The 15205-nt window shown below is 36.5% G+C and overlaps 1 protein-coding gene across 1 annotated transcript; it reads left to right on the top strand.

Moving 5' to 3' along the window:
- Positions 1-10138: 10138 nt before the first annotated feature.
- Positions 10139-13574, top strand: LOC116013787 (2-hydroxy-6-oxononadienedioate/2-hydroxy-6-oxononatrienedioate hydrolase-like). Its single transcript, XM_031253714.1, has 10 exons — positions 10139-10584; positions 11218-11312; positions 11412-11509; positions 11619-11668; positions 11771-11866; positions 12062-12151; positions 12274-12366; positions 12511-12606; positions 12854-12919; positions 13151-13574. Exons 1-10 carry the CDS (start codon positions 10360-10362, stop codon positions 13313-13315), a joined length of 1074 nt encoding a protein of 357 aa, XP_031109574.1. The 5' UTR covers positions 10139-10359; the 3' UTR covers positions 13316-13574.
- The last annotated feature ends 1631 nt before the right edge of the window (positions 13575-15205 follow it).

Below are 15205 nucleotides of genomic sequence, written 5' to 3'. Positions count from 1 at the left end.
GATTCGCAACGTTCCAAGAACCAGACTCCTACTTCCCCGCTTAGAGGGTAACCTAGCAGAGAACCACAAGACTACTAACTCAGAATTGAGGTAGGCAGTGTTCATGAATTTTCACTTTTCAGTCTGGTAATACTGTTCACCTACTATACATTTATGTTAGTGGGACAGGTTTATACTGTGACAAGAGCGTCACGTTTAGGAAGGGAGAAATCTCAACGTTTTGCATTACTAAAAAAATGAAACTGCTGGCCATATGAAAATTGTGTGCGGTTTAATTTGTACATTGGTATATATATACTAATAAACGTGGATGTTGATGCACCATATATATAAATCTAGTAATGGAAGGCGTTTGGTTGGAAAGAAAGAATTAGGGGAAAATGAATTGTAATTCAGTGGGAAGAAAGAATTAGGGGAAAATGAATTGTAATTCAGTGGGAATAAAGTAGGAATTTGAATTATATTGTTTAGTAAGGATGAATATAATTATTGAGAATTAGAAAGAAAAAAGTGATATAAAGACTAAAATGCCTTTGTGCAATAATAATAATAATAATTAAGGGCAAAATGGTCATTTTTTAGTTTTTTTTTTCCCCATTGTTCTGAATTACAATTCGTATGGGGTCCAAGAATTCCAATTCTACAAATAGAGAGAATTATAATTCTGTGGTATTGTAATTTTTTCCAATCAAACACTATAATTCATGTGGCTAGAGAATTATGTTATAATTGAATTGCAATTACATCCGACCAAACAGCCAGCCTATGACGCATGTGCATGGATAGGAATAGTAATACCCTTCGCCCTCAATATATTTCTATGCGCTGGTAAAGCCATTATGAAGGGGTTGCAGACTTGCAGAGCCTGTCTGCCTTCCTTTATTATAATGCCTAAATTTAACGTGCAGGTATTTCATATCTGCGGATGGTCGCTGGGCAACTGCTGATCATATGAAACTTATGTTCGGTTTAATTTGTACATTGGTATATACTAATATACGTGGATGGTGATTCACCATATATAATTAAAACAAAAAATATAGTAAAGGAAAGTAAACAATTATAGAGCTATAGAAGTGTGATTTGGTTCCAGGATAAATGTAAAAGTACACGGGGTATACCCTGGTCCAGAATGAAAAGTCGAAAACTCAATGGATAGCTCAAGTGGCAATTGAACTCTCTTTGTGAAGAAGAATTTCGAGAGAATTCGGGTTTGATTCCTATAAGCGACGATTCTCCCTGAGTCAGCTCACATGCCTCCCGGAGCGAGTGGGGAGTAGTCGGGCGGATCCGGACCGTTAAACGGACAGAGAAAGAGGTGTTTCGAGTGGGGAGTAGTCGGGTGGATCCGGACCATTAAACGGACAGAGAAAGACTTGAAACACCTCGTGAATTTACCAAAAAAAAAGAATGAAAAGTCGAAAAAGCATCCTAAAGATGCAAACACAACGAATTTGCAAATGACAAACAAAACAAATGAATAAACTAAGAGGCAGTACACAATGTTGCTAGGAGAAAGATCCACCAAGAGTGCAAAGGAGAAAGGAAATTTCCGACATGTAGATGAGAAATGGAATTTCGTCCCAACGAGATCTCCGTCCAGCCTAGATGAAGCGCCCACAGGAAACTCAATATTTCTACTTGTGTTGAGAAATATAATCACGTCCCTTGGGTCCAAAAAGATGTAGCACAAAGCAGCAAAAGTAGCAGTCTAATCTGAAAATGTGTTAATCAAAACATAAAGCCCACCACAGCAAGGGGATTCTACGCCAATTTGTAAGGGATCAAAGTTGAAAGGAAGCAAAACCAAGTAAACGCTCTTCAAAAGTTTTCTATTTTTATCAACTTCTTTTAATTTGTTTCCGTTTCTGTCTTTAACCCGGAATGGTAATACCCTTCGCCCACAAAATATTTCTATGCGCTGTCACAGTGTCACTGTCACTGTACAGTGGTTCTGTCATTTATGAAGGGGTTGCAGACTTGCATAGCCCACCTGCCTACCTTTGTTTTATTTTGCATATCCCTTCACATTTGTAAAAAAACCACTCTCCTAATTTTTACTATTCAAAAATCCCTACAAAAACTACAATGGGGATGGCCTTAGGCTTAAAATTATGATATTATACTCCGTGTATTGGTGGTTGTATGAGAAAATTGGTAGAATTGATTGATTGAATATGATGTTCTACCAACACTATAACGTTGTTGTTTTTTTTTTTTTTTATAGGAAAAATATCATATAAGCCCTTCAACTTTACACGAAAGTACAATTAGTCATCTAAACTTTTAAAAGTGTAATTAAACACTCCCAACTTAGTGAATTGGATCAAAATTGCTCAATTTATTGGTAACCAATTAGGGATGGTAATTTGTCTTGTCGTCAACGGGAATCCCCGACCACCGCCCTAACAGGGACAAGGATGGGAAAATTTTTCGGGAAACAGGGATGGGGACCGGGAATGTATGTAATTTCCCGTCAGGGATAGGGACGGGAATACCCCTCCCCGCCCTGTCCCTGAATAATTATTATAATTAAAAACTATATATATATCTGTACGTAAGAGCAATCACTAGATGTTCAAAGGAAAGAGGTAATCAACATAGAAAGATCATCTTCTTGTCTTCATCTTCAATCTTAACATCAAGCTTGGTCAGATTTGAAATTATTTGGCCGAAGACATTAATATGATGCACCAAGTTTGAACCCTCCTGCACCTTAAGCTATGCCTTAGATACAATGTTGATGTGGTAAGTACACTGGGGTATTGTACTAAATTGTATTTGGTCTCGGGTAGCCATGTGTGTAGTCGGACGTTCCCCAATTTAGGTAGAGTAAGAATGAAACCCAAAAGTCCTTCTGTAAGGCATTAAATGCACCTTGTATAGAAGGTTGGAGGGGACACATGTTGAGAGCTCGGCATGCTAGTCACGTGTCTCGCATGCATTGAGAGGGTTGAAGGCGTCACCAATACGTCCACATGCAAAGAGGTTCCTAGTGTATTTGATTATATATGATCAAGTAGGGCGATATTAGTTGTGTTTATCCACTAAATGTAGAAGGTTTTGCGCTCCGGACAATCGGTTTGAGCGTTAAGGTAGAGAATTCCTTCAGCTCAGGATATGCTATACAACAACTAGTAACCTTGTGGGAATAGATTTGCGCCTTAACACGGATCGCGTCGGGCCCCAATGGGATCTGATGCAATCGAAAAGTGTCTCTCACAATATATAAAGTATATGCTGAGAAGATATGCGATCATACAATCGGAGGTACTCCCTAGCAAGTAGCCTCTAGCCCGTGATCCGAAGATCGATCAATCCTGTGGAGCTCGGGCTAATTGGTCTGAACATTGCCAATGGTTAAAAGTCCTTCATTGCACAGCGATCGCGTGCAGCACGGCCCTACGGTGGGCTGCGAGGGATCGCCGCTCGTGTCACGTATGTTGACATGTGTCACACCTTAATTAATCGCCTAGGAATTTTCGAAATACATATAATACAACATTAAAACGTGTACAAATTAATATGAATTTAACCTTATTGTACAAACCTCATCGGCTTCTCCAAATATGTAAACTGAACTAACTTGTAGCCTTGTAGGTTTGTACCAGACAACGTGGTCCGTGAACAACATTGATTGAAATTGTCAAAAATAGTAAACTGAATACGATGGTTGCCCACTTCGTCGTTGTTCTACACAGCGCAACCACATTTTACGATTTTGCCCAATTTCAAACTAAAGGTTTTTTTTTTTTTTTTTTGGAAACAAATTTCAAACTAAAGTTAAGTGTGAACTTTGGTTTAGAAGAGTATCTTGATGGGCAATTTATATAATGAACCAAGATCCACATTGCATTATGGATCATGAATTGAAACGACGATGTACAAAATTCATACTCATAACGTACAAAATTTTATAATATAATATACAAAAAATTACAACACAAGACACATACACATGTTATATATTTACTTATTTTTCAAATATGATTTATGTACATAATTTGATCTCGGGGACGATAATGGAGACAGCGAGTTGTATATATTTATTGTCGGAGATGGATATACAATGGTAATTTTTTTAAAAGCTAATATACATACTGACGATTACGAAGTTATTAAATATATAAAATAATAGTAGGTAGGTATTGGGGTTTGTGTTGGTAGTCTTGAACTCCCAACCCTACTTTGACTTTAACCACTTTTTATTTTCGATCTCTATTATTGTGTTTTTCTCTAATTACTTTCACAAGCATTTTTCCTCTCGTTACTTTCGCGAGCTTTTCATTTTCATTAGCATAAATCGTTTAGTTTGATTCCAGCAAGTGGTGATCTTATCCTGGGCGAGCAAAAAAGAATGATGACGAAGACCCAGATCTTTGATGAAGCTTTAAACTCCCTGAAGGAGCATAGCTTCCTAGTTATGAAACAGTCTGCGATTCAAGTTTTCTATAGCATAGTTAGAAAAGTTGTTTCTATGTCTGACTGTAAGGAATGGTTTACCATTTCATTGATCGTTGATGTAAACGTTTTATGTTATAAATTAATGAAATAGCTACGTTTATCTTTTAAAAAAAAATACAATATTAATATTTGAATTTGATAGTTTAAATTAAGAATTTAATATTTAAATTTTGTACTTAAAAGACTAAAAATTGTATTGAAGTACTAATTTGACAATAGAATTAACGGGAGACAACGATTTCCTATCTTAGGAAATTTTCTGCGATGACAGGTGATTAAAACAAAAAAAAAAATTAAAAAATTTCTACTCCCTGATAATTTTTTTTTTTTTGGTGCACGGAAAAAATATTTCTACACTCACCGCTATACTCCCGCATCTTCGGCAAATTATTGTATGAAACATGGTCCACACAGTGTTAAGCATATCATAATAAAAAATATATTTCCAATATAATAAACGTACATTATTTGTGTAGTGAATGTATACTATATAAAATAATGTAGGGAAAATAGCACTTTTCCCCCCTATGTTATGTGCTTATAGCACTTTTTCCCCCTGTGTTATTAAAGTGACAGTTTTTCCCACTCAGTTATTTTAAAAGTGGTAATTTTCTCCATTGTAATGTTAAATTGACCTTTTTGCCCTTAAAATAACTATTTCATTTATTTTTATTCTCCAACCAATTATTACTAATATGTATGGAAGATCACAGTTCGATACAAACCTAATCGAATACTGTAGCAATTGAACTTAAATAGTATTGATGGTTACGGTTACGATTCAGAACCGAAAAAATAAAATAAAATAATTGTTGAATTTAGACTATTTTTAAATTAGAACAAAAATTATAAAAATAAATAGAGTAAATACCCAAAATGGTCCATCGACTATAGCATAATTCACAAATTGGTCCTCGACTATTGATTGAGCCCAATTAGATCCTCAACTATTCAATTTTTACCTAATTTAGTCCTCCGTCAATTCATCAGTCTAAAACATGTTAACTCTAAGGTCATATGCGTAATTTCACCATGTCAACCTCCAAAATCACCCACTGCCTCACTGTTCTCCCACTCCGACTGCTTCGCTGCTCCTCTTCTCTTCTTCACCATTGCCTCCGTCCTCTCATACTTCACCTCCCACCCTCCCAGTGCACCAAGAACCTCCCCGTGACCCTGCATTTGGCCGGTGTATAACACACCCCCACCGCAGGTGTAGTAAATACCCTCGCAGAGATTGGTGATTTCAACGGGGAAGCTCGGGTCCTGGCCGGCATACCACGCGTTCACGAGTGGGTTCGTCGAGAGCTCAACAATCTTGTCAGTGATCACACTTATCATCCCGTCAACCCGATGTTTCCGTTAGGGGATTTTAGGGGTTTCAGATTCGGAATGTAGTCGGGTATGGCGAACAGTATGTGCAGATTCCTAGGCATAATTTAGCGGAGTTTCTTACCTTGGCGTACAACAGCGTGTAGTCGACGATGGACGGGAAGGTGAAGTAATGGGAGCCGCAAACGGNCGTCCTCTCATACTTCACCTCCCACCCTCCCAGTGCACCAAGAACCTCCCCGTGACCCTGCATTTGGCCGGTGTATAACACACCCCCACCGCAGGTGTAGTAAATACCCTCGCAGAGATTGGTGATTTCAACGGGGAAGCTCGGGTCCTGGCCGGCATACCACGCGTTCACGAGTGGGTTCGTCGAGAGCTCAACAATCTTGTCAGTGATCACACTTATCATCCCGTCAACCCGATGTTTCCGTTAGGGGATTTTAGGGGTTTCAGATTCGGAATGTAGTCGGGTATGGCGAACAGTATGTGCAGATTCCTAGGCATAATTTAGCGGAGTTTCTTACCTTGGCGTACAACAGCGTGTAGTCGACGATGGACGGGAAGGTGAAGTAATGGGACAGCGTGTAGTCGACGATGGACGGGAAGGTGAAGTAATGGGAGCCGCAGTAGTCGACGATGGACGGGAAGGTGAAGTAATGGGAGCCGCAAACGGATAGCGTGGACGGGAAGGTGAAGTAATGGGAGCCGCAAACGGATAGCGTGCCTCCTTGACGATAAGGCACCGCGACAATAGATTTAATCGCAGATTGGACCTTAGATTAGTGAGGGACTTGCAGTGGGAGTAAAACCCGTCGTTCTTCTCAGTGCCGATGATCACATTCTGGGAAATATTGGCGTCGATCTGAGCTCTGTTGATCACATTCTGGGAAATATTGGCGTCGATCTGAGCTCTGTTTTCCACAACCATGGTTCTCTCTAGCGGCGTCTGAGCTCTGTTTTCCACAACCATGGTTCTCTCTAGCGGCGGCGATGGCTGCCTTAGCTGACCAGGCGATCACTGTTCTCCCTGGCGGCGATGGAGGTCAAAAATGCAAAGGGAGATAATAGACAATAGAAAGATGACGTATCAGGTCTTAATGTCAATGAAATTACGGATATGACCTTAGAGTTAACAGGTTTTAGACGGATGAATTGACGGAGGACTAAATTAGGTAAAAATTGAATAGTTGAGGGTTTAATTGGGCTCAATCAATAGTCGAGGACCAATTTGTGAATTATGCTATAGTCGAGGGACCATTTTGGGTATTTACTCAAATAAATAAATAAATAAGTTTTTATTGGCCGTTCAAAATCGAAATTGGAACCGAACCGTACCGATTTATCAAAATAAGTGTTTGATCTTTTTTACTATATATGATTATGGTTAAGTTACGGTTCACGGTTCAACAATTATTTAGTTTTATTTTTCAGTTCTAAATCGTAATCAGAACCGTCCATACTATTTCGGTATGATTGCTACAGTGTTTGGTTAGGTTCGAACCGAATCGTGATCATCCATACATATAAGTAATAATTTGTTGAAGAAGAAAAATAAATGAAATAATTATTTTTAAGGGTAACAATGTCCATTTAACATTTCAGGGGGAATAACTGCCACTTTAATAGCACGGGGGGCAAAACTGCTATAAACACATAACATAGGGGGAAAAAGTGTCATTTTCCCAATAATGTATTTTTAGTACTCAAATAATATATTTTTCTTGAATATAATGTATATTTTTTATATACTAAAAATATATTACTATTTGTGTAGTGAATATACATTATTTGATAGTATGGTCTACACAAACCACACAATAATGATTGACATATGCGCATATCAAAATATCAATATTATTGGGCGTTGTTTTTATTGATTTCACGTTTTCTAAATGGGGATGGAATTTGGATTGTAGTTTGATGAAGACATTTGATTGGGAGTGAAAAATGAAGACTATTTATTTTATTACCAAAGCTTTTTTTGTAATATTATTCACAAAGTTGAATCTCCAATCTCAAGGGCCCCCACTCCTTGGTCCGACAGAGCATTCCCGCTTACTACGCATAAGAAATTATACTACTGCTAGTGAGACTCGATTTTTAATCTTTCTTCTCAAATTTCATCTCTATGACTAACTAAACTGTCCATGCAAGCGCCAAAGACCTTGTGGTCTAGTGGCACCCGGTGTCCCGGAAAACACTCTCACATGAATGATGGGAGTGGATTTGAACCTCAGTGGAGGCCGGCAATTGTTGACTCTTTGTGTTTCAGTAGGTTGAGAAAGTAGCTATTTCACATAATCCGGGCTAAAGACTATTTTTTTTTTTAACGGCTAAAGACTATTTATTTCACATAAAAGTGATTGACAAAATTGAAATGATGGCACCGAAAAATAAATAAATTTACGCATGTGATTCTGTAGATTTTGAAGTTAAAAGGTAATAGTAAAAATATCACGATAGTTTATGGATTAATATTAAAATTTGTTCAGTAATTTAATACATTGCGATGAGATTTATTAATTTATATATAAGTAATTAATAAACAGAAATATAAATAGTTATTATATGAACTTACCTAGTAATATGAATCTCTTTCTGATGAGTTGTATTATATAGGTTCTCATTTGATTCGTTCCTTCAATTGTGTTATAAAGTTAATTACTGATTTTTTTTTCTATTTTTGGTATTTTTATTGGATTTTTAGTTTGTTGTTATGAAAATGCAATATAACATCATAAAGTTATATTTGTTTTACCCATAACAATCACAATAGTAATTTTTGTTAAGTTTTTATCAGATTTTTAGCGATGTGGTAGAGAGATACAATATGAGAGAGAATATGTGGTTGGAGCAAGGCCATCAATGCTATTTTCTTGGTTTTGTATATGAGATAAATGATATAGGGGACAATGAAGTGAGAGGAGATAGTAGAAAAATGAAAATGATTTTGTATTAAATTAGATTTTTTGTGGGGCTTATGAAGAGAAGATAAAAGAAAGAAACGTGTCATCTTATTGTGAATCGTGATGCGCACAAAGCGCGCCCAACGTGCGAGTTAAACATAATATTTTCTTCTTCTTCTTTTTTTCCTAACATTTCTTTTTCTTTTTTTTCCCCCTTATTTTCTCTCCCCACCCTCAATACTATGTGGCTTGTAAAACGTACCCATGCTAAAAAAAAAATAAAAAAATTTACTGTTGAGGACGCTCTTATGCAAGTGAAGAGTTTTTATGGTCGTGCACTCTTGTCTCTTAAGAGAGGTCGGGAGCCGACATCATTTAATTTTTTTTCGTACTTTTTTTTATTTTATTTTTTCCCCTTATTTATCATTCATCTTCATCTTACTTGGCATTAAAAAATATGACAAGAATTGTTATTATTATTATTATATTTTGAAAATAATTTAAAATTGTAAATATGTAAAAAAAAAAAAAAAAAAATAGTGTTGAATTGCATATATGATAATATCTCATGTAGAACTCACTTTAAAGATATTATAGGAACATGGATAGCCTTACAATTTGGTACCTTAAGGATCGAGTGTTGATGACCACTATTAAAATGTGAGTCACTTTAAAGAATTGAGTGCTCATCTGCTCATTGGTATTATTGAAGGTCACTATTTGATCAATCAATTTAAGTTCTCAGTTTGATCATGACCTTGTCCCAACCTTTTCAAGTCAAGACCCCGTCGTACGGAGACCAATGGCCACCTCATATTACTCCGTACTTTAATTCCATTTTTGTTATAAATTTATAGGTGACAGTTATTTTTTGTCTTTTTTTTTTATCAGAGAATATCCTCATTTGGTCTTAGTATTATTATGACATAACAATTTTTTTTCATTTATCAACAAAACAGTTTAAATGTTGTTAAATACAAAAACATTTTGGTCTTTAATTATACTTTTAAAAAATAAACATAAAAATATAACGGGTCAACTCATTTTGTATAAAAATTGAAATGCCGTCGTTTTAACAACATTTTAACGATTTTATTAACAGAAGACAAAAAATAATCATGACACAATAATACCGGGACTAAATAAGAATGTTTTGATAAAAAAAGATTAAAAGTGTACTGTACCTATAAACATAAGAACAAAAATAGTGCTCGCATGGGCAGCTCAACTGGTCACTGGATGAAGTTTCGGAGATAGGGATGAGTCACACTAACGACAATGCGGAGACACCCTCTCAAAGTGAATGATTTACTTACTTTCAGATGCTTTGTCGAGCCAACCTCGGGAGGAAAGAACAAAAATAGTAAATCTTCAACTGTATTATATAACTATATTAGCCCGTTAATTGTTCGGCATTAACATTGTCACTTCTCCTAGGCAAGTGTGCTATAAGAGAGAGCTGATAGTTCTCTCTGGCCATGCAACATTGCAACGTGCTTCTGCCTAATCTATTGATTTCCAGTCATTATTGGGCTCCCTCTTAAGTTGCTCTTCCACATTTCAGTTTTTTTTTTAGACATTGACTGTGAAGTTTCGGGGTTAGAGGATTCTGGAACTGTACTTGTGTGTCTGGAACTTTGGATCAGCCAAAAAGATGAGAGCTTTGATGTTGGGTTCCGCTCCGGGTGGAGGGAAATGGGGCACCCGAAGCTTGATGGATCTGGAGATACCGGGCTCCAGATTGCCCGGAGGGAATGTGAACGGCGTTGGTGTCGCCGGCGGCGGTGGTTTTCCGGCGTTTCTCCCCAAGGAGGTTTACGAAATCAAAGACCCTTTTGCTCGGAGCTTGGCCCGGAGAATCCAGAGGCTTCCTGTTCAGGTTTCTCTTCTCCCTCTAAATTCCACATTGTAAAGTAAACCCCATTTGGAATTGATATTTAGGAAATTTTAGTGTTAGGTCTCACTGGGTTTTGCTTATCTTCATTTCATATATTCCTGAAAGGAAAATACTACTTGTACATTTGCTCCATGACCCTTGGCATTGGCATGACTCTGATACCAAATTGAAGAGCATGTGTTCCATTTCAACTAACTAAAAGTTTAAGCTGATAGTTGGATTGCTCATTTATGTTTATATATATTATATGCTCAACACTCACAAATTATACTATCAACTTTTACTTACTCTTACAAATTTTAGATGTAGACAACTTTTTCTGGACCCATGAGATGAAAAGTCATATCCATGCTTGTGATATCAGGGAGTATAATTGATGGGTAGAATTTGAGAGTCCTGGTAGTATAACTATTTCTGAAATTTTGTTTTACTTTTGCCAACACAATGGGAATAGATTGATGTGTTATTTATGTTGGAACTCTGATATGGCTAAAATTTTGATATTTACATAAACTCTTATTATTAGGTAGGAAGAACTGAAGGGTCTTTTATGACTTGCATAGACACATCATTTTCCCTTGCAATGACACTGAAGTTTTCATGATAATATTGCAGGTTGGGACCTCTGAGAGTTGTATAATGAGCAGTTGTATTAAGCCTGTGATACAAGGTGACAAGGAACCAGTTGTCCTTCTTCACTGTTTTGACAGGTATAGCTATGCAAATAGTCTTTTACTAGCATGTATCAAATGACATTTGGCTTCAATGATTGGTGGGTCTTATTTGTTTTCTTTACTGTATGAACTCAGTTCATGCTTGGAGTGGAGGCGCACGTATCCCTTGCTCGAGGATACGGGTGTCGAGGCTTGGGCGATAGACATTCTTGGATGGGGTTTCTCCGACTTAGGTTTCGTTTTCTTGCCTAGCTTCTATTTTCGGTTAAAGGATAGTGTGTATTTTTGGTGTTCCTCTTGTTTGTTTTTCTTCTTTATGTTATTCTTCTCTTGCCATTACAGAAAGACGTCCTACCTGTGATGCTGCGTCAAAAAGATACCATCTTTACCAGGTTCTGTAAAGTCTTGATCTCTAATCAACGTTTTGTGTTTGCACATATCTGCACTGATAGTCAGTTTTACTAATTTTGCCCTCTCCCTCGACCACATGATAGCTATGGAAGTCTTACATTAAAAGGCCTATGATATTGGTCGGACCAAGCCTTGGTGCAGCAGTGGCGATTGATTTTGCAGTCAATTTTCCCGAAGCTGTAAGAATTCTCCATTTCCCCCCTTCAATCATACCATCTATGCGAGGTTGGATAGATCAATAATGAGAGTCTCCAAATAGTCATGAATTTCTGATGCGGTTACCCTAAAAATTTGCTCATTCACTCTAAAATCTAATTCGTTTTGGTAATCAAGCTGTTTGTAAATTAGTTGAGATATAGCCCGTTTCTGTGCAGGTTCATAAACTGGTTCTAATAAATGCAAGCGTTTATGGAGAAGGTACTGGATTTATGACAAAGCTGCCTAAAATGGTGGCCTATGGCGGGGTAATAAAACACTGCACACCTAGAATTCAAGGAAACCGAAATTATTTTTGCGAATTTTGGTTCTTCTAGTTCATTCATCCCGTCGAATTTTTAGTATAGAGCTAAGAAGTTATCTTGTTCAGGTCTCCTTGTTGAAGAGCGTCCCGTTGCGGATCTATGCTAAGTTGCAGTGTTTTGATGGCTTATCTCTATCTACTACCTTGGACTGGACCAATGTAAGCATGTGATACCATCGTGACAGAGTGGTTCTTATCATTATTAAATTCTTCAGTAATTCAGTTTATGGTTGATGAAGAACGTGGACCGCCACAGGGATCATGTGACGTTTAATGAAGCTGTTTTCTGTTATCAATCGTCAGGTGGGGCGACTGCACTGTCTCTTACCTTGGTGGGAAGATGCTATGGTTAATTTCATGCTGAGTGGGGGTTATAATGTTGTTCATCAAATTAAAAAGGTATTCGGTTATCTTTATCTTTGTACTCCGTCAAAATTTACCTACCTGAATTTTTTATTTTTTTTTGCATATAATAATGTCAATTAACTCGTGTTCTGGCTACCAAGAATGCATATTATGCGCTTTGCTGATTAAAACCGAAACAGGCTTGACAATTTGGCTAGTAATGCACCAAAATGTGTCCCGAGAAAATTAGAATACCTATCAATTTATTGTCGCTAATGGTTCCAATAACTTTGATGGACAGGTGAATCAAAGAACACTAGTCATAATGGGCATGCGCGATAAGTTAGTCAGCAATGAGCTTGCAATGGTGAGTTTCAAAAACTTAGCTCACGCACTTGGAGTCATTTTAATCCTCGCCCCTTTCCCTTCGTCTAATCTTCTTCGAGCGTTGCCCCAAAGTTAAATTTAGCGGGCAAAGAAAGCCAAAATTGGTTGATAGGCTAACTATTTTACCAAATAGGACCATAAGTCCATAATGCATCGAATTCCAGTAGCGGTTTATCACTTTATCTGACTATATTTGTGGCATTCCATACAGAGATTATGCGGAGAACTACCAAATGCCACAGTGCATCAGATTCCGAATTCTGGGCATCTTCCCCATGTTGAAGAACCACACTCGGTTGCGAAGCTGATTGCTGATTTTGCTCGAGACGACGACACTTGTGTGGAATCATACTGTAAAATTAAAGAAGATTTATAGTGCAGTCCACTCTTACAATTCTCTTTGCTCTGGGTAAAGTGTTTCTGTTTCTCATCTGATACCATCTGTTTCTAGGGACTGTGTGGTGTGGATCATCTGCAGTCATGTGTGCAAACCTATAAGTGATCAGATATTGCTATTCTGGTGGAGCATTCATGTATTTGATAGCTGACTTTATTTAACACCAATTATATTGGCTACTCCATGCTCTCTGTGTTCACATGGCAACTAAAGTTCTCTTTCAGTTCTTTGTATTGAATATGGATGTGGATAAGAGTACCTAAAGATGTTAGCTCAAGTATAAAGGTTTGAGTCGTTTAAGCATGATGTTTAGATGATCGAGACTTAATTGAACTAGTTTATCGTAGGGATGCTGATACTCGTGTATTAGAGTACTATTTGGGGGGTTGGGGGGGGGGGTGGGATGTTGGCATGTGTAACTCATGGGCCAACCGTATAACTCGTGACAATTAAAGATTTACATTTAGTTAATCGAACTAAATTAATCGAAATTTCTAAACATTTAACTTAATTGTACTAAACTTTCTATTACCAAATTAATCAAACCAAAATCTTTTTTCGGTTATATATATGTGTGTGTGTGTGTTCATTTAATCAGTCGGTTTATTTGGTTAACCAATAATTGTGAACTGAATTAACTAATTACCGAAAAATTTTGTAAATTCATTAACCATTAACTGAATCGAATTTTATCGGTTAAAAATGATTAATCGACATTTTTTTGTTCGGTGGGTTAACCGATTTTTAATATAAATTTGCACACCCATAACACTAGGGGTGTCGATACCCATGCAATGCGTGCATTTCATTCACCAAATAATTATTTTACTGATAAGGATTTATGAAGAAGTCTGCAACTGTTACCTGAATGTACGATTTATGTGAAGGCCGCCTTGTAATCTTAGTCGGTAAATGGTAAACTAACCTTTTAGTTGTCTCTAGTTGACTGACTCAACTCAATAAAGTTAATAGACAGTTAATATATAAACTTTACTTTGGGATATTGTTGATTTGTGGTTACAAATATTCTTATTTATTAATGGCCACCCACATTAATTAAATGAATTCACTATTTTTAGAATCATAATTCATAACATACAAAGCAAGTAGGAGTTTATAGATCCAAACTATCTATAATTGATCATCAATACAAGTAAAGTGTTTCCCTAATTCTAGCAATAATTGATTTGAGATTACCTTTTGGCTGATTCCTTTAGCTCCATCCATAAATAGATGCAATATTATAGGTAGTCCTCAATAATATATATAAAAAGGGGTCAACTTTTGATTAGCATATTACACTAGTATTTGTATTGTGTAAGAAGAGATGAATTCAACCGAGTTTTTTTGATCGGACCCATTAAAAGAATTTTATCATGATAAGGCATACCACATGCCCGATAACATTGTCATTTGAAGCAAATGTTTTAGCAAACAATTTTTTTTTATCTTTTAAACTTGGTGAATTTTTGTAATAAAATTGTAAAATAATTTGTCAAACGAAATGAAGAGTTAATTAAACTTACGTTAACATTACATAATTCAATATGGGATATTAATTAAAAATTGTAATAAGCTCTATTTTTAGTATATTTGAATTATCTCTTTTTTAGAAAAGAACAATAAAACGATAAAACAAAAAAAAAAAAANTGGGATGTTGGCATGTGTAACTCATGGGCCAACCGTATAACTCGTGACAATTAAAGATTTACATTTAGTTAATCGAACTAAATTAATCGAAATTTCTAAACATTTAACTTAATTGTACTAAACTTTCTATTACCAAATTAATCAAACCAAAATCTTTTTTCGGTTATATATATGTGTGTGTGTGTGTTCATTTAATCAGTCGGTTTATTTGGTTAACC

Source organism: Ipomoea triloba, chromosome 3, assembly GCF_003576645.1.
Source record: "Ipomoea triloba cultivar NCNSP0323 chromosome 3, ASM357664v1".
NCBI classification, from domain to species: domain Eukaryota; kingdom Viridiplantae; phylum Streptophyta; class Magnoliopsida; order Solanales; family Convolvulaceae; genus Ipomoea; species Ipomoea triloba.
The sequence above is the reverse complement of the archived record's forward strand: the minus strand, read 5'-3'. Positions and strand labels throughout refer to the sequence as shown.